The 19,090-nt window shown below is 33.2% G+C and overlaps 3 protein-coding genes across 4 annotated transcripts in view; 1 reads left to right on the top strand and 2 right to left on the bottom strand.

The window, feature by feature from the left end:
• LOC108684229 (probable phospholipid-transporting ATPase VD) overlaps window positions 1–4,542 on the bottom strand; it is a 25,108-nt gene extending 20,566 nt beyond the window's left edge. For both annotated transcript variants that reach the window (XM_018188456.1, XM_018188457.1), the window contains exons 1-2: window positions 4,413–4,542; window positions 4,095–4,260 (exon numbers count right to left, since the gene is read on the bottom strand). The gene's annotated coding sequence lies outside the window, so the exon portion shown is untranslated. The remainder of the gene's footprint in view (window positions 1–4,094; window positions 4,261–4,412) is intronic.
• A 1,569-nt stretch (window positions 4,543–6,111) lies between these two features.
• LOC108684225 (rab GDP dissociation inhibitor beta) lies at window positions 6,112–13,394 on the top strand. The gene is made up of 5 exons (XM_018188446.1): window positions 6,112–6,656; window positions 11,193–11,606; window positions 11,768–11,981; window positions 12,057–12,239; window positions 12,476–13,394. The coding sequence occupies exons 1-5, from the start codon at window positions 6,496–6,498 to the stop codon at window positions 12,830–12,832; spliced, it is 1,329 nt and encodes a 442-aa protein (XP_018043935.1). The 5' UTR covers window positions 6,112–6,495; the 3' UTR covers window positions 12,833–13,394.
• Window positions 13,395–13,466: 72 nt separating this feature from the next.
• On the bottom strand, window positions 13,467–18,843 carry LOC108684224 (acyl-CoA synthetase family member 4). The gene is made up of 10 exons (XM_018188445.1): window positions 18,772–18,843; window positions 18,382–18,637; window positions 17,845–18,297; window positions 17,379–17,752; window positions 17,203–17,291; window positions 15,951–16,855; window positions 15,678–15,823; window positions 15,447–15,610; window positions 15,045–15,308; window positions 13,467–14,987 (listed from the first exon to the last, which is right to left on the bottom strand). Exons 1-10 carry the CDS (start codon window positions 18,782–18,784, stop codon window positions 14,598–14,600), a joined length of 3,054 nt encoding a protein of 1,017 aa, XP_018043934.1. The 5' UTR covers window positions 18,785–18,843; the 3' UTR covers window positions 13,467–14,597.
• Between the last annotated feature and the right edge of the window lie 247 nt (window positions 18,844–19,090).

Genomic DNA, 19,090 nt, shown 5'->3' with positions numbered 1-19,090 from the left:
TATATATAATAGATATAATAAATACCTAGGTAAAAATATAAAACGAGCTAGTTTCAATTAATAATACGGACATGCTTATTTCTTTTTTATTAATGTTGATTTTTATCTTGATCTATCTTTCAAGCTGCAATATGGCTTATTTTTCAAAGTATTAACGTATCAACATGTGTGTGTAAATACTTAATATGATAAGTTAATCAAGTATAAATAACCTTAATTTAATTTTGTTCTCAACGATCAAGATGATAAAAATTAAGGTTACTTATTGATTCATCTATGTACATAAAACAATATATATGTACAGTGAAAGCTAAAAATTGTTCACAATTAAAAATACATTATATAATACGATAGATTATTATAATAAAAACTTACAATTTTGATGATTACATGATTGAAACGTAATCTTGCAAATATATCTAACAATATATTTCTACAGGAAAACTGGATATTTTATCATTTCGATTTAGCAGCATCTAACTTGCATTATTTTTATTATGTTTACCGGGGCTTTAATTCGCGCTCGGACGCGTGTGGTATCTAATTCGAGTTCGAAGAAGCGCGGGGGGCGAAATGCATGTCACGGATCGTTCCATCGTGCGTACACGCGTGCATGCGCTAATGAATGCAATCGCGTGTGCGTGTGCAATGCGATGTACGAGATTCTAGTATATACTTACGATCGATGGTGCCCTTCTCTTTGCGCGTGAATCGCTACCGGCCGAATGTAAACGAAGTATCAAGGGTAGAAAAAAATCGAGCGACTACTAAATTGGGTCACCCGTTTACTCACGAGCGCCTCTTTTAATCACGCTTTATCGCGCCATTTGCTGTCGTTAGGATGATTGGAATAATCATTAAAGAAAATTGCGATATCGCCTCCTATTGATCATCGAGACTCTTTGAGATTAATCTTTCGAAATCGTACTATCAAAGAAATAACAGTTATTTTAATACACTTATTGTCGATAATATCAACGCATCGATCAAAATTCTCCGCAGTGTATAAACCTCGAGAAAAAATGTTTTATGCTTAATGCTTTTTCTGATAATTCCGAACGCTTTAAAAGAGGCATTAATAATTGACAGCACTTTTTAGATAATCATTTAAATTTCTTTGAGAAAAGAACTTTTTTAAAGAATCTCGTTTAAAGATTCTTCTTCAAAAAAAAAACTTCGAAAAGTTATTTTCTCAGAAAAAAAAAACAAATTATCAAAGAATTTAGAACGGAAGTTGATAAAGTTGTTTCGAAAAGAAGATTTCAGATCAAAGATCAGAGATGACTCACAGTTTATTTATTTTTCGCGACTTTGATATCGCGATATTTAACGTGATAATATGAGGAAATTTAAAATTTTTTCACGTTTTTTCCCAATTAATGCAAGAGTAGTTTTTCTGACCGGCGAAATAAACGCAATGAGTGTATATAGAATCTCTCTCTCTCTCTCTCTCTCTCTCTCTCTCTCTCTCTCTCTCTTTCTTTCTTATTCCTGTAAAGCATAACGGAAACCAGATGGGAACCCTAAAACATATTTCGTAATACGCCAGAATAATGTATTTTGCTTAAATTGCATTTGCGCTTTGGCGTGAAATATTACTACCACAAACTCGATGAATTATATAACACATTCGGACTGCCTAAATAAAATGACTTTTGAGAAGTTTGAATTAATATATAATCATTAAGTTTAGACTAAATCCATAATTCTTACTTTGTACTTTATTAATCCGTAACTTGGATCTTAGAGACCCTCGGACATATTTCTAATTTTTAAATAATGATTTATAATGAGTAAGGAATCATTTTATGTTTCACAATCTTATTTTTCACACCATTGTTCTATTCGTATAGATTAATTATTGCATTATATTTATGCTAAATTCAAGTATTATTATTATTATTATTATAAGTATTATTATAATTTTTTCATATACTAATTGAAAATTTTGAAAGTTTTAGTAACAAAAACTTTAAGAGATCCTAAAACGGAAAGAACGATTTTTTTTGCTGATGTATTTAAAAATTTAGCTAGATACAGATCTGAATATAATTGCTTTTTATCATTAAAATAATTGTCTAGAAATGTCAAGCATGATGAGCAATGCTATAAAAAGTTTTAATGTTCTAATAACTAAACGTCGTACATAATTATCGCCATTACTTTGATAGCTCAACAAATATATTTTTAAATGTGTCTAACTGAATTTTTATATTTAATTTATTAAATACTTTGAATTAAATACTTTTAGCAAAATTGTCCTTTCTGTGCATGTTTCTTAGCGTCACAAAAAATATGTGTTTCTGTTACGAATTAATCTCGAATGAGTACGTTTGGAGCTAAAGATAAATGTTCAATATGATTCAGATAATATCGTAATTTTTGACACTCATTTCAATCAGGTGACTGATAGCAAGCGCATGCGATAAGCGCTCGATCATTAGCCGAATCATCGAAACGCATGTATAATATCTACCTGTAACAACGCGAATAAATAATGAGATGACGTTTTCGAAATTCATTGGAATTCCACTACAGGATTGATTTTTTTTTTTTTCGAGCGAAGTCGTGTAATATTACACGCGGAATCGTATCCCGTCAGCGAAATAAATCGACATCTCAATGTATCTTAAGAAATAATAAAACTGATAATTTTACGTGAAGTAAAAAGTATATATATCGTGAAATAAAAAGTGAAAAAATTAAATGAATATCTTCCAATGGCAATAAGGAACATAATCTGTATCACCTTTATATTGTGTGCGTGACATTTTTTTATTACATATTATTTTATTGCATATTTCTTAATATGCGATTATATTACATGATAGTTTCTTATCACACGATAGTCTTCCGTGTTATTCATATTGTGAATAATGTTACGTCGTGTTATGCATGCGTTTAATTGTATAGTGAGTCAAAAAATATTTTTGGGGAGTAATTATATTTTGGGGAGTAATATGTAGAATCATCCTAATCGTCGGTTGAAAGACAATTTATGCGAAAGAATGTCTTCTTGCTGAGAACTGAGAGGCAATTTTACGCGATTGCATTCAGGCGAATTAACCGTTACTTTACGACGTTGCAAACTGTAAGCTTTTCCCTACCGTATTTATGCCTTTTCAGTTGCATCGCAATTGATTCATCCCAAGTGTAATAAATGCTACGAAATTTAAAGAGAACGAAGCTCAAAATCGCTTCGACAGTTTTCCTTAAAATATTCTTATTTTTTCATTAAAATCTAATTGTTTGATATATTAAAAAAAATTATTTTATTGAATTATCGAAATAATTATCTAAGGATCTAAATGAACAATTAAATTATTGTGTCATTGTTATTATAATATATTATTCTAGTAATTAGTTTAAGGTCTAGTTACCACAACTCGCAGTTAACTTTTAACCAAGGTTCAACTTGTTTCTCATTTTTTTTCAGTTCTAAAATTAGAAGGAGACAATGAATAAGTTGAATCTCGGTTAAGAATTAACCGTGAGTTATGGAACTAGGCCTTAAACTAATTACTAGAATAATATATTATAATAATAATATAATTATAATAACAATGACACAATAATTTAATTGTTCATTTAGATACTTACATAATTATTTCGATAATTCAACAAAATAATTTTCAAATCTAGCAAAATAGCTAAATTTTTATAATATTTCAACTATATAAAAAGCACAAGTTATAAAGTTTTTAGTGAGAATAATAATGATTAATTAGTGTCCTACATAATTATTTTAATGATCCAACAAAATTACTCTCAGATCTATATCTAAGTTTTTATAAATACATAAGTAAAAAACCGTCCTTTTCGTATAAATACTTGCATAAAAATCGCATGCGACTATCCTCAATTTTTTCAAAACCGGAGTAAATCCATCTGTTCGAATTCTCACTTTGATGGCAAAAAAAATCGCGCGATAAATCCTAGGAAAAATAGTTGAAAACCGATGGTTCTATAACGTGGCAGACTCTCTGAATTTTCACGGAGGGAAAAAAGGTTTTACTCGAGTTTGCGTTTGCGATCGGACGCGTAACACTCGGAAGGGTCGAAAGGAAAGAAAGAGGAAGGGAGAGAGAGCTCACATTTTTTCCTGCCTCCCGACTTGGTCCACGTGGCCCCGTTGAAAGCGGATGGTGGCTCGTCCCGAATTCGTCGGAGGGAGGGCACGTCTCGAAGCTCACATTTTCCCGTGCGTGCGTCGTGAAAGAAAGTCTGCGTCGAGGAGGATGAATCACGTATGATAAACACCTGGTGCAAAAATCGATCTGATGTATTTGTGATCTTCTCTCCGCGGAGCTAAGATCTGCGAGCGCATCAGGTCAGAAACACGAAAGCAGTGCGGATTATTTTTTCTTTATTTTTTTCGGTCGCTTTCAAAATTCGCGCATCAACGAACTCACCTCGATGTTTCGCGAGCGCGTTATCGCGGCCGATTCACCGCGACTGATAAGCGCGATCGCATTGCCAGACGTTACTCCGATATGCTTGACGGCCCCGATGACCGACAAGACATCCACTCCACTCTATCGTCGTGAACGTACTGACTACTGACGTTTTATACTAATCAACACGCTGGCTGCTCGGTTGCTGCGAAATCAACGACATCTGGTGACGCGAGATCACGTAATAAGAAATATGACAGACGACAAGTTCCTAGGAATGATATAAACACGAAATGTTACTATAAGACGCAAGCCGCGTTCTACAAAAGCGACAGTCAGTTCGAAATCGTAATTGGTTGAAATCGATGATTTGCCTTTTGTTGTCTCGAGAAACATCAATCACTTGTTTCTATAATTAAAAATTATAATTCTACACATAGTAATATTAATTAATTTATATTTATCATTAGATTAGAAAATTCTACAAATGTCTTTTTTCGTAAATAATTTTTTTTAATCGTATTCGGTTTCACATCAATATATAAGATTTCTAGATGTATTTTTATCACTGAGAAATAAATAAAAAATACAATTATAATACGATTAGCATATATGTTTGTTTTGAAAAAAATAATTATTGTATGATTAAATAAATTAATAATTCGCTATATACATATAATAGCAATCTAAGAGATAAGCATTGTAAATTTTCATATGATAAGATCATAAACCTTCTTTTTCTGTCTCTCTTTTTTCGCATTATAAATCGAGAAATATATTTCGTTATCTTGACAGCTGATTGCGGAGTTCACAACTGATGCTCAGAAATGTTCAGTTCTATGTTCTTATGTGATTCTTTTTCAACTTGTATAATATGAGTCGAAATTTATTGTGTATCTTGAGATAAAAATTACAAAAGTGAACGAATTTACTGAAATATTTATCATTTTATTGATCAACATCTATAATTAATTTGTTTACTTTTATAATTTTCATTGTTTCAAGACAAGAAAGTATCGTAATTAATTCCTTATCGCACATGTGATTAAATAATAAATCCATATACGTATAAAGTAAGAACTCGTTTCTCTTTAAAATAAGATAATTAATCTTTAAGAAAAAAAGCAGGCCATTAAAAAAGTCAATGTTAATTGTTGCAATGAAATTTTAATAGATAAACATTTTTTATAATTGTTAACGAAATACACGAACAATATTTGACATTTATTGCTTATATTTGTAAATGACTATAGTAACATACACTATACAATATATAATAACATAACTTAATATACAATATCACATGAGATCAGAACAAATATTACATCAAGTTATGACATGACATTTTATTTTTTTAAATTGTATTTTTCTACTCAATGTTTTTTATGAAAACTTTATGAAAACAAAAATATCTGGGTATTTGAGTAAAAATATCATATTATTTACATGTGAAAATTATTACATTTATAAATTTACGTTATAAATTTTACATTTATTATTTCACTTATTATTTCACACTTATTGTGGCCACATTTAAAGGGAAAATTCATTAATTTGGGATAAAATATTATTGTCCTTAATTTTCGACAATTGGTCACCTTACTTTAAAGCCGCTTCGCAACGTGTCGGCGCGACACACGGGCCTAGGGGAAAGACGTCACCCACCGCCGCCGCTAGTCGCTACTGGCCGCTATTCGGCTACTGCCGTCGTCGCCGTCGCCGTCGCTGTCGCTGCCGTCATCGTCGACAGAGCAAAGCGAACGAAAGAGCTGGTCTTCCTTCCGTTCCGCGCCACGCCGAGTCGTGTCGTGTCGTGCCGTGTCGTGCTGTGCCGTGCAGTATCGTGTCACGTAGCAATCGCGACAGGCAGCGTTTTTTCAATCGCGCGACGTCGTGGGACACGCGGCAGGCGAAAGAGAACGAGAGAGAGAGAGAAAGAGAGAGGAGTCTTCATTCTGTGACTGTCGTGAGGGAGAGAAACGCGAGAGAACTCGCGAGCAGTACACTTGGCGTTCAAGTAACGCGATCAAGTAATTCGCAAGTCTCGGACCACCGTTTTCCTCTTCCGCTTCCCTCAGTCCGCATTTCGCCCGGCACGAACATGAATGAGGAATACGACGCGATTGTCCTCGGCACCGGCCTGAAGGAATGCATCCTCTCGGGCATGCTCTCCGTCAGCGGTAAACGGGTGCTGCACATCGACCGCAACAAGTACTACGGCGGCGAGTCGGCCTCCATCACGCCCCTCGAGGACCTGTTCAGGTGAGTACTCGTCAGTCATCTTCCTCGACTTCGCACTTCAGCCCGACCCTTTTTTTTTTCTCTTTTATCTTTTCGGAAGGACGAAAATCCAGAAAACGCCTATTCGAGGGAAACTCCTTAAGCATCGAATCATGATTCTTTGAGCCATTCGACAATACATGATCGTGTCTCCGGACGTTTACGTTACATGAACCCGCCCCTCATTCCTTCTCCCTTTTTCCTTCCTTTCCCCCCTTCTCCCCTTCATCTTCCCCCACCCCGGCGAGAACTGTCGTCGTCGACAGCTGGAGTGACTTGACACGATATGATCGCGGATATCGATCTCCTTTCCTTCCACGATCGAAACCTTGCTAATAGATGTGCAGGAAACGAAATAACGGAGAATGATAGAGGAGAGAAGAAAGGAGGCGGGCGAAGGAAGAGATACATTCCCGCTGGGGAAGTGGGAACATACCGTATCGTCGGAACTGCGCCGCATACGGATGAGGGGGAAGCGTATCGATTCTCGAGCCCGCATTCTCGCCGCGCGCGCGAATCGTCCGAACGCGGTCGCGCTTTTGGATTCTCGTCCTCTCCACGATTAACCCTTTTCGGTGTCGGGACGCCGAAGCCCTCTTGCTTAATCTCCACGGTTTTATTTCTGCGAAACTCTACACAGTAGGAAAGATTACGACGCAATTGTTTACGAATTTCGCGCATTCTGCGCAAAGATTGCCACGAAATAAATTCTCATTCTGACGTCGGCGAGATTAGTCGATCTCTCTGTTCTCTGCGTATTGCATTACACTTTCTGTAAATTTTCTCGAAACAGATTAAAGCTATGATACACAGAAAGAATATATGCAGCTTAAAATTGAAATATAACAATTATACAGACTTAAATTTGAACTTTTTTTCTTTGTATATGTGTTAAACAACATAAACACATTTGCTGTTGCTTATGTTATTATTAAAGCCTATGCTTTTTACTGTGTTGACCAATTTACTTATTGCTTACTCACGTTTTAATGTCTTATGTTTTTTGTGTTCATAATCTTAATTGGATGTTAGAGAGGAAAGGATGGAAAGAATAGAATACTTTAGCTGTGAAGGACAAGATTAAGCTGGACTTTATTTTTGTTTTCTATATTTGGAATAAAACAAAATGTAATGTAAAATTACAAAATGGATTAAAGCCCACACATCAATACATTATTATCGATGTTCTGGAAACGTTTTTAAAATGTTTCCAGGAAAATTCTCTGTACGTCCTTAGAACATACCTTAGAGATCTGTTTTATATTGGAGATCTATTCTGTATTGGAGAGCTGGAATGAAAACTAAACGAATTTATTTATTTATATAGTATTGAAATTTTAGAGCAAAAATAAAACTAACTCCGCGTTTAATTCTGAAGACGTTCAATGCTAATTATGAATTCCGGTCATTACTACTGATTGAATGAAGAGCGGAAAGTTCGGTACTATCGGCCTTCGCAATGATTATACTCGAGTATAGACAGGAGGGGAGAAAAAAAAAGAGTACCACTGCCCTCCCCTCCGAAAGAACCGCTGGATCGAACGTTGCAAAATCGTTAGCCGAGCTGCCGTTTAATAATTTGACTCGGCATTAAATTCTAAATTCTTCTCAGCGACTTTCTTTATCGCAATTTCGCTTACGGTTCTGAGACATCATTCTTCACTGCGATATTCCGCATTGGCGCTTTTTAACTGTAAATCTCTTAATTTTTCCCTCTTCTCCGGCCAACATACATTTTGATTTTGCTTTAAAAAGGAGAATATTTTTCATTACTTTTTTGCAATAAAAATTTATATTGATATTGTTGTAGAGAATATTTAAAATCAAAGTACGAATTAAAATTATTACAACAAAAGAAGAAAATTTTATTAATTAGATCGATTTTATATCTCTATTTTCGAACAATTAATTTTTTATTTAATATATTTCTTTGCAATTACGTTTATTTTTTATCTCCTTTTTTTCTTCAAATTTCTCTTGCTTTTTTCACTTTTCCTTCAATTGTTTTGTTTATCCTTGTTTGTTTTCTTTCGCAATTTTTGTTTCTGTTATTATTTTACAGTTTTGTAAATTGTTTTTGTTTTTCAACGATGCATATAACGTGAATGATACTGATTTCGCACTTCAATATCCTTGATTATTGAAAATACTTGAGATAGGCGACAATGTACAAAAACTGACGTGACATTCGGTACAATTCAATGCACATATATACATATATACAAAGATATAAGATATCCACGTGTCACGTGTACGAATCAATTTACGCGCGTATCAATTTACTGCTTATCGTACGAGAGGCGATTTTTCCATAATTCTTAACTTTATGCGAAATACTGTTCTCGCATTTATCGCGTTATGGCAATAATTATGCAGGAAATACGATCGAACTTCAAATCACCGCAATTACCTTCTCTTTTCTCCTCCGTTACAATTTCTTCCGTGAGATTTCCGTATTACATTGAATATCCAGCTTCTATCGCAGTGATACTTTAAGCCTGAATTTCATAGTAAAAACCATTATTTATCATTGCTTTTTAAGCCTTCTGAAATCAACATAGCCATATTGAATCATGATATCAAGCGAGAAGTAACGTAAATTTTTATTATTATGTGCCATTTATAAATAAAGATAATTTGGATAAAAAACAAAATGATGAGATTGCTTTAAAATATTTGTAAAAATGAATGAAAACTATGCTTATCTCCCCTGATAGTCAGTAAATAATCATAAAATAATAATGATAAAAAGCACATGAAGGATTTATATTTAATGCGTATGTAGCTTATTTTCACTTACACGTGCCTTTTATTATTTTTTACGATTATTTACTGATTGTCAGGAGGAATAAGCATTTTCGTCCATTTTTACAAATGTTTAGAAGTCATCTCATCATTTTGTTTTTATCCAAATTGTCTTCATTTATAAATGGCACGTAATAAAAATTGATGTGTCATTTCTCGCTTCTGATGTCATGATTCAATATGGTTGTGATCAGGAGGCTTAAATATACTTTAAGTTAATTATTTTTATATAGAGAAAAAATATTTTCATGTTAAATAGATTTCATTTAGATTCATAATTAGCAATTTTATTGAATATTCGCTAATTCTAGTTTTTATTTATTTATTTATGGAATTTTCCTGACGTTACCGTGGAAGCTGGATATTCTGAACTAAACGAAAACGCGATTGTACGCAATGGATAAGAGAGGAAAGAGATAATGCTTGAGATAACACTGTTTTACGTTGTTTTTCATATTCCTTTTACTGTGATTTCACTGCGGCACTCTCTTGACCGCATAAAAAAAAGCGTGATGAAATGTCAAAAGTTCGCGATTAAGATCTTGTACTTCTCGACTTTTCTCTACTTTCCGTCCTTTCGCTTAGGGTCTGTATTCTGTTGAGAGGTGCGGCGTCACCTGAAAAGTATCCTATTGCCGACACTTGATACCTCCCGTTATGTTCTCTCAACATCGCGCAAACATGAAAGTCTGTCGAGGAAAAGGACTTTACTACTCATCCGAATGTAGATGGAAAGCGGAACGACGGCCGTTCCGAAGATTGCACATAATTACGTGTCTCGTGTAAAAAAACGCGAGAAATGTATGTTGAATGCCGCGACATACTAGTTCTGGTGGACCTTTCGTCTATGGTCGTCTCACAACTGCGAATATGAATCCAATAAATCCGTATAAGTAAAAGAAGTAATTAAGATGCAAATAAATCGCTGTTGCTGCGCAATGGTCATTCCGTGTTAAGAACTACGAAATTTAAATGAAGTTCAAGATCTGGACGAAAATAAGACTAATCGATATGGATGATTGTAAAGAACACTCGGATGAACTCATACACTCGTAGAACGTATTTACGTAGAAATGCTTCTACGATGTCGCACCTTACGTCATTGCAACAAAGAAGTCAATAACGAAAAGCGACTAACACAAACTCTAAATTATATGTCGTACATGGTAATTTGTCTATCACTGTCAATAAATTATTGTCCTTGGAGTCATATCGCGTTCGCAATACCACTCAATTATTATTTACGAACGAATTGTCAACGTATGTGACGATTGCAGGTTCGTAAATAATATAACACCTCGTGTCGACGCAGCAACCTCGTACAAAAATAATTTTCTTTGTCGCGGTTTCTGATCGCAGATAAAGACTACGGAAGCGGAAGTCCGACTCATATCTTTTAATTATGAATAATGGAAATCATTCGACTAACTGATCTTCAGTAGTTTTATTTTTCTACATATATATTTTCTACATATATATATTGACTCTATCATTCAAAATTTTTTCGTGACATATTCCATAAGAAAAATTAAAAAAAGGAAGAGATATTTAACATCCCTAATTATTTTAAAAAGCAATTACTTTAATTAAATATAATTGTACTTAATTTCACATTATCTTTGTTGCCAATACTTTTAAAAGGATGTAATACATACATTTAGATAGATTAATTATCGTAGATATTCGCTAATTATCCTGCATTACATTGTTTAGTAAATTCAAGGCTCCATCGCCGGACGAGAGCTATGGTCGCGGTCGGGATTGGAATGTTGACTTGATACCCAAATTCTTGATGGCAAATGGTCTTCTCGTCAAGCTACTCATTCACACGGGAGTGACGCGTTACTTGGAGTTCAAGTCAGTGGAGGGCTCGTATGTATACAAGACGGGCAAAATCTCAAAGGTACCAATCGATCAGCAGGAAGCCCTGTCCAGCGACCTGATGGGTCTGTTCGAGAAACGGCGGTTCCGCAGTTTCCTCATGTGGGTGCAGAACATGCAGGAGGACGATCCTAAAACGTGGGATGGTTTTGATCCCTTCAACAATAGTATGAGCGCACTGTATAGCAAGTTTAGTCTTGATAAGAATACGCAGGACTTTACTGGACACGCGTTAGCATTATATAGGTAATAATTAACATGAATGATTTGTGAAAATTGAAAGAATTCATGAAACAAATGACATCCTTTTTTTTCATTATTTTAAAGTGTGTTTTATAGAAAGATACATTGCCAAATATTTATATCTATCCATTTTTAAAGAATGATAATATCTGTGTTTAAATTAGGGATGACGACTATATAGGCCAAACTGCGATAACTACTATCAGAAGGATTAAACTGTACAGTGACAGTTTAGCGCGGTACGGAAAATCACCATATCTCTATCCGATGTACGGTCTGGGTGAACTTCCTCAGGGATTCGCTCGTCTTAGCGCTATTTATGGTGGCACATATATGCTAGACAAGCCGATTGACGAAATTGTCATCAAGGATGGCAAGGTAACGTTTGCGTTTACCATATCTTTGCAATTAAACTTGCACTCAGTCATTGAAATTAATTGCTGTTTCACGCAGGTGATCGGCGTCCGTTCCGGCGATGAGGTAGCTCAATGCAAACAAGTTTTTTGTGATCCTACATACGTATCTGATCGCGTGAAGAAAGTTGGTCAAGTGATAAGATGCATATGCTTAATGGATCATCCTATACCTAGCACAGCTGACGCATTATCCACACAAATTATCATTCCTCAGAAGCAGGTAATTGACGATAAATTTTATCTCGCGTATATATAAAATTATATTATTTGAACTCTTTTGCAGTTTCTTTTTTAATTTTATTTAATATTCTAAAAATCCTCAATTAAAATCTAACAAAATCTTTAAGTCATTTATTCGTATGTAGATATAAATTTGTTAATATGATAATATTCTGTTATATGATATTTGTAAGCTTTGTTCTGCATATATTTTTAATCGAATATTTTTTTCCTTAGGTCGGTCGTAATTCTGACATATATGTATCTCTCGTGTCGCATACTCATCAAGTTGCAGCAAAGGGTTGGTTCATTGCCATGGTTTCGACCACGGTGGAGACGAAGAATCCTGAAACTGAGATTAAGCCTGGTCTGGACTTGCTCGGTCCAGTTAAGCAGAAATTTATTAGCATCTCCGACTACATGGTGCCGGTGGACGATGGTCTCAACAGCCAAATATTTATATCCACCAGCTATGATGCTACCACGCACTTTGAGACTACCTGCTTAGACGTGCTCGACATATTCAAGCGCGCCACCGGTGAGGAGTTTGACTTTAATAAGGTCAAGCACGAACTTGGCGACGAGGATCAGTAACCGTAATCATGGAATGCGCGCAAGCATGTACGACATAGGAAAATCAAAGCGCCCAGTGTATTTGCGTATTCGAGTAAAAAGGAAATCGCTCGACGATTGCCGACTGCGTCGGCATGCGACAGTGTCTCAAGGCAGATACCATGGAACAAGTCACGCTGCGAGCAGACCTGTGCCTAATTATGTAGATTCTTTTTGATAGAGGATGAAAAACGGAAACAAAAAAAGTTGACTAAATTCTCTCTATCAAATTTCTCTCTCTTTCATAACCTTCCTAATCTCGTTCTGCTGTTCCTGCGACACAGTCCTATCCGAAGCGCATGAATTTTCCACACTCACACGGAAAAGAATTCTCGAACTCTATTTCTACGATTTCGAACACCGAATTATATAAGGTTAGATTCAATTATAAATTTATATTTTACACGAAACATGAATCCAATCTGCCAATATACATTCGAAAGGAGAATAAAAAAGCAAATAAAGATATTGTAACGTCCGTCATAACGTATATACTTATGTACCATATTTTAATATATTGAAATAAATAAAACGTTTATCGGCAGATTAAATTGTACAGAAAAAGTCTACAGGTATTGTAACAACATGATAATGTTGCTACAAAGACTACAATATATTGTTAACTAATAATTGAACTTCACAATGTAAATCTCATATCTCTGTTTAGATTAGCACCGGTAATTTCTAGATATAGAAATATTTCTGACAAGGCTCGGTTGTTGTAGAAAAGTTTACCTATATTTGGATATTACTTTTAGGTTGTCTAAGTTGCATTTATCATTTCGATCAAAATAATCGAACAATAATATAATTTTATACGAATTGCTAAATGACAGGCATAGATATTCGTTGACTTTCCCTTGCTTAAGCATGTAGTAAAATTATATGAGTATATATATGATTGTAACTATGTTTAATCTTCCATATCCGCTTTTCTCATTAAAGAAACATTCGTTTAGGAAACAAATTGTAACTATCGATAGCACGATTAGACATCTTCAATTTCAACGTACATTCAGAAAAATTAGGAATAGGGAAGTTGCATGCTCATGTACGCTTGAGACAAAATCGATGGTAAATGGGGAGAAAAAAAACGAAAAGAGAACGAACGAAGGTCGATACCGAAATGTTAAAACAAAGAATATCCGGAGCGGCCAAGCATTTCATTATAGATATATTATAGATCTATATAGTATATATATTATATATTACAAAAAAGTATATGTATACATATATATATATATATATATAAATATGAGAAAATGGAGTCGTTGAAATATTGTTGTTTCGTGTGAGCTTGAGATCCGGACTATTTCATTTGCATTATAAATCATTGTATCGTTACCTGATAAGGAAAGGACAAGTGAGCGCGAACATGTACATCGATCAATTTATTAACGATATATGTGCGTCGGAGAAGAAATGAATCGACCGTTTTTCTAGATTCACGTTTTGTTTGCACTCTCGCATAGGTTACGAGCAATTTCACATTACATAGAGAATTCACATTACAAAGAAAATCTGGTGAGAAACTGATATACTCAGATAATATGGACTTGCTCTCAACTACAAGATACGTCATTATCCATCAACTTGTAACATGAGAGCTGAATAAAACAATATTGTATTAACCATGTATCTTTGCAATTTCGACTAATCTCTTTTTAAACATCGAAGAATGCGAGGAATCTAATATGAATAGTCACATTCAGTGCGCGTTTCCATATATAATATTATATATCCATATTTAACTAAGTTTTAAAACATATAAATGATTGTCTCTACATCCCAAGACTGCAAGATCATTATGAACAATTGGCGAAGAAAATGTTTCGCCGGGAAGTTCCTTGGTCGCTAATAATTTGCCTTCTAGAAGATCAAATACTTTAAAGATGCCATCTGTACATGCTACAAACATATATCCATCTTCGCACCAAGAAGTCGCAAAAATCGGTGATTGCAGTTGTAATGTATATTTCAATTTTGGCTCATTTTCTTCAATTGTCCTTTGTGGAATTTCTAGACAATATAGATTTTTATTATGACTAGCTAATATGATATACTCATCACTCGTAGAGTCGGGAGTCCATATCACAGGATACGAAAATACATTGCCATATATCGCATACCGCCACATCTACAATAATAAAAGTCGATAGAATACGTCGAGCAACAAAAGAAGATATACATTTACCTGGCAATCGATTTCGATATCGAAACAACACAGGGTTCCATCTACAGAACAAAATAAAGCATATCCAGTCCGAAGCACAACAGGCGCAACAAATACCGGATTCTGCAATTTACGTTTCCATATAATCCGTCCTGAAGATTGATGTAAAGCCAGACATGAGCCATCTAATGATCCGAATAGAATCGAAGTCGATTGTTGATGCAAGCAACCGGTAGCACAAATTCCACCTTGACTCGCTTTAGTTTTCCAAATTTGAATACCATCCTGTAAATGATTTGTCTTTTGATACTTTATATTTTACTTAGTAAAGCATACATTATTTATCGTATAATTTTAATTAATTTATTGTTAATAATATCGAGATATAGTAATAATAGTACTTGATTTAAAAATATCCCCTACCTTTGGCGAGAGGCAATATACATTAAAGTCATAAGACCCCACAAATATCTTGCTCCCTTGCGTACACATTATCGCCGTGCATTTAACCATGTCCTGTGTTTGGAACTTCCAAATTATATCACCAGTTTTTAAATGGATACAATAAATGTGTCCATCGTAACAGCCTGCAATTGAACATATGTAATTTGCTAAATATTAATTGTTAAATTGCAATATCAATATGGGACTTACCTACAATTCCACAAAAATTAGCTAGAATTAAAACAGAGGCTTCTATTCTGTTTGGTAGTTTTATTTCATATGACACATCAGTTTTTAGCAAATTAACAGTACATATAATGCCGGAATGTGAAGCGACTGTTGCGTACAGTTCTGTTCTAAAAATTAACGATAGTTTTATATTAGTATTACAATATTTTGGATTTCAACTTCCTGAAGTATTGATAAAGAATTATCTTTGTATATATTTCATTAAAAAATAATTTTCTTTAAAATCATTCTTACTCGGAATAACGATATATAGTTGGTGAGGCATCGACGCATTTTTGCAAATTGTAAGTTTTTAATATCTCAATGTTTGATATATTTTCTAAAAGGGATTTTATATTTTCTTTTTTTTTTAATGTATTGTTATAAGTTTTTCCCCTGCATTTGTACCAATGATAAAAATGCTTCTCATTTGATACTAGTGAAAAATTCTTTTGCGATTGTTTTATTACATACTCTTCTGTATTAAGTATCTTCTTAGTATCTTTATTAAATATCTTATTATTAACAGATATATCGATGGAATCAGTAACAGCTTTGTCGCAATCTCGGCTAATTAAAATATTCCTGATGTAATTGATGCACTGGTCGAATGTAAAATCTTTCAACAACATTCCAATTAATTCAGGAAATTCTATATTAAAGGCTTGAGTAGCAGCGCTTGAGATCTGAAGCGCTGCTATTGATGTACCCCCTGACATTAAAAAACCAGTACCTCTAGATTTTATGTGATTGTTCCACAAGTTTTCAAATATTTCATTAATGTGTAAATTATTTACATTATCAATTTCTATTTCGGAATTCCTACATATTTCTCTCAATGATGTCTGGCAAATCTTTCCACTAGAAGTAAAGTTAAAGCGTTCTACTATGATTATCTTGTCAGGCTTATAAATCGCAGGTAATAACTTTAAATGCGACATTATATCATCTTTCAATTCAGAAAATTCTTCTTTTATGTCTGTAATAGATAAACATAGATATAATTTGTGGTGCTCTGCGTTCCAAAATGCAACACAATTTCGTACAAAACTTAATTCCGTTGTAACTCTTTCAAGTTCTCGTAAGTTCACCTTGTTTCCAAATCTTTTTACAATATTATTTCGTCTTCCTTTATAAAATATTCTATGTTGATCATCTACCTAGAAAACCAGAAATAACAAATATGAATAGACTCATCTTTATTATTGAAAACAGTCTTGGACAGTCAAATTAAATTATGAAATTAATACTTAAATTCTAAGCAGAACTTGTAAGAAGTTACAAGTATTTATAACTTTATGTAATATCGTTACAGACAGTTTCTCTTGCTAGCCGTAAGATTTATGAAAAATCATTAGATTTACAAATGATCGTATATCTTACAGTATATAAAATTACAGTATATAAAATCTCAATCAAGTTCTTATGAGAACAAATTACGAGCTTATGATTCTGCTTAGAATTGATCCATTAATCTCTAAATAATTACTTTACAAACAGAACTTACGGAAACAATGTCACCAGTATCGCGAAAAACTGGTTTATTCAGATCTTCTTCAGATTCATTTCCAACAATACAAATCCTAGTAGTACTTCCTATATTGAAAAACGTGTGAAATAATAATTCATATAAAAATAAGTTTTATAAAGATATTTCACATATTTATAATGTTCAAAACTAACCAATATAAAGAGTGCCATCGCCTCTAATTACTATTTCATTATCTTCATTTCTGATTTGAAATATAGTTTCTGATAAAGGTTTACCTAAACAAGGCTCATCTACGTTGTTTTTGACAATTTCATTAATACTAGACCAACACGATACCTCGGTTATACCATAAATATTAAACAATCGTGTTGTATTTCGTGGATGACTAGCTTCCGAAAGCAATTTCATGCTAGGGAACGATTCTCCACCCAAAAGAAGAATTCTTAGCTTAGAATCTTTGTCCAAAATTGTTGTTTTCAAGCATTCAGTAGACCATTGATGGAAGAGAAGTGATGGAGTAATTTGAAGAACTGTTACACGAGCATGGAATATTTTTTCTAAGAGCCTAAAACATATTTATATTTTTTTGCTGTTAATTCTATTATTTTTTGACATTTATTTATTAACATGGATTTATCAATATTTAAAGATATTCACTTGACAGTTTCATTCTTTAATGTTTTCGAAACCATAAATAGAGTTGCAGCATAACAAAGATTTAAGAAAATTTCAATGATACTAGGATCAAAAGTAAAATTTGTTAGTTGTGCTATTTTATCGGAGCTTGTTATATCCAGAATTTTCTTCAAATCCACAATATTAGGCAATATACATGAATGCGGTACTTTGATAACTTTTGGTGTTCCAGTCGATCCCGAAGTGGCAATTGCATATGCAAAATGATACCATCTTCTATTATAATTTTCTTGGACATCTACTAATTTTGTTAAATATATCGACTGTCCATGAATATTAAAGAGATGTATAATGTTTCTGTTGGATGTTACAGATGTTGTAAAAATGTATTTTACATTTAAAGAAGTAAATATCTTTGTATATATCAATGGATCTGTAGGTACATTGAAGAAAGCATGTCCGCTATTAAGGATTCTGTCAAAGTATGAATTCAATATAAATATTCAGAACAATGAATTATCCAATTAAATATATCAGATAAAAATAATGATATTTTACCCAAGCATTAAAGAAGGTATACAGTATTCCAAAATATCGAAGTCAATACCAATAAATTCAGAATATACTATATGTTTTAAATGATTAGAAACTATTTCTTTTGCTGCTTTTAATTCTCTATAACTTATAATCTTAACGTTTTCTAAATCATGATATTCTATAACCGATTTGTCAAGATAAAACCAATTGCATTCATTGTGTAAAGTTTGTGGACCACTTCTATCATTTTGTGTCTTTAATCTTTCAGTACAATTAGCTAAAAAAGAAAAAAACGTGAGAAATTCGAATACATCATTTAAATATAATTGTATTCATTTAAAAACAAATGATTTATATCACAAATAAAATCTATATAATTATTACGTACAAATAGTTTATATCAATACTCACTTGTTTGACTCATAGTATAGATTTTACATACCCAATAGTATTACATTTAAAAAAATGTATTCTTCTAACAATTAATGTTAATAAAAAATTTTTTTTCGTATAATACGAATAAAATAAAGAAATATTAAACAGTTATTTAAATTGAGCCCATTGTAGGTTATGTTTTGACGTTGAGGTTAGGAGACATGGGTTCTCAACTTGTAATCTTACAAATTGCATGTAAATGCGAAAGTTATAAGAATCGTGACTAGCAAAATTTAATATTGACTAAGTTTTTATATAAAACTTTAGCTTGTTTTTTTTAAGGATTTGAAAGATA

This window comes from Atta colombica, unplaced genomic scaffold (assembly GCF_001594045.1).
Source record: "Atta colombica isolate Treedump-2 unplaced genomic scaffold, Acol1.0 scaffold127, whole genome shotgun sequence".
Classification (NCBI taxonomy): Eukaryota; Metazoa; Arthropoda; class Insecta; order Hymenoptera; family Formicidae; genus Atta; species Atta colombica.
This window is presented reverse-complemented; position numbering and strand designations above follow the sequence as displayed.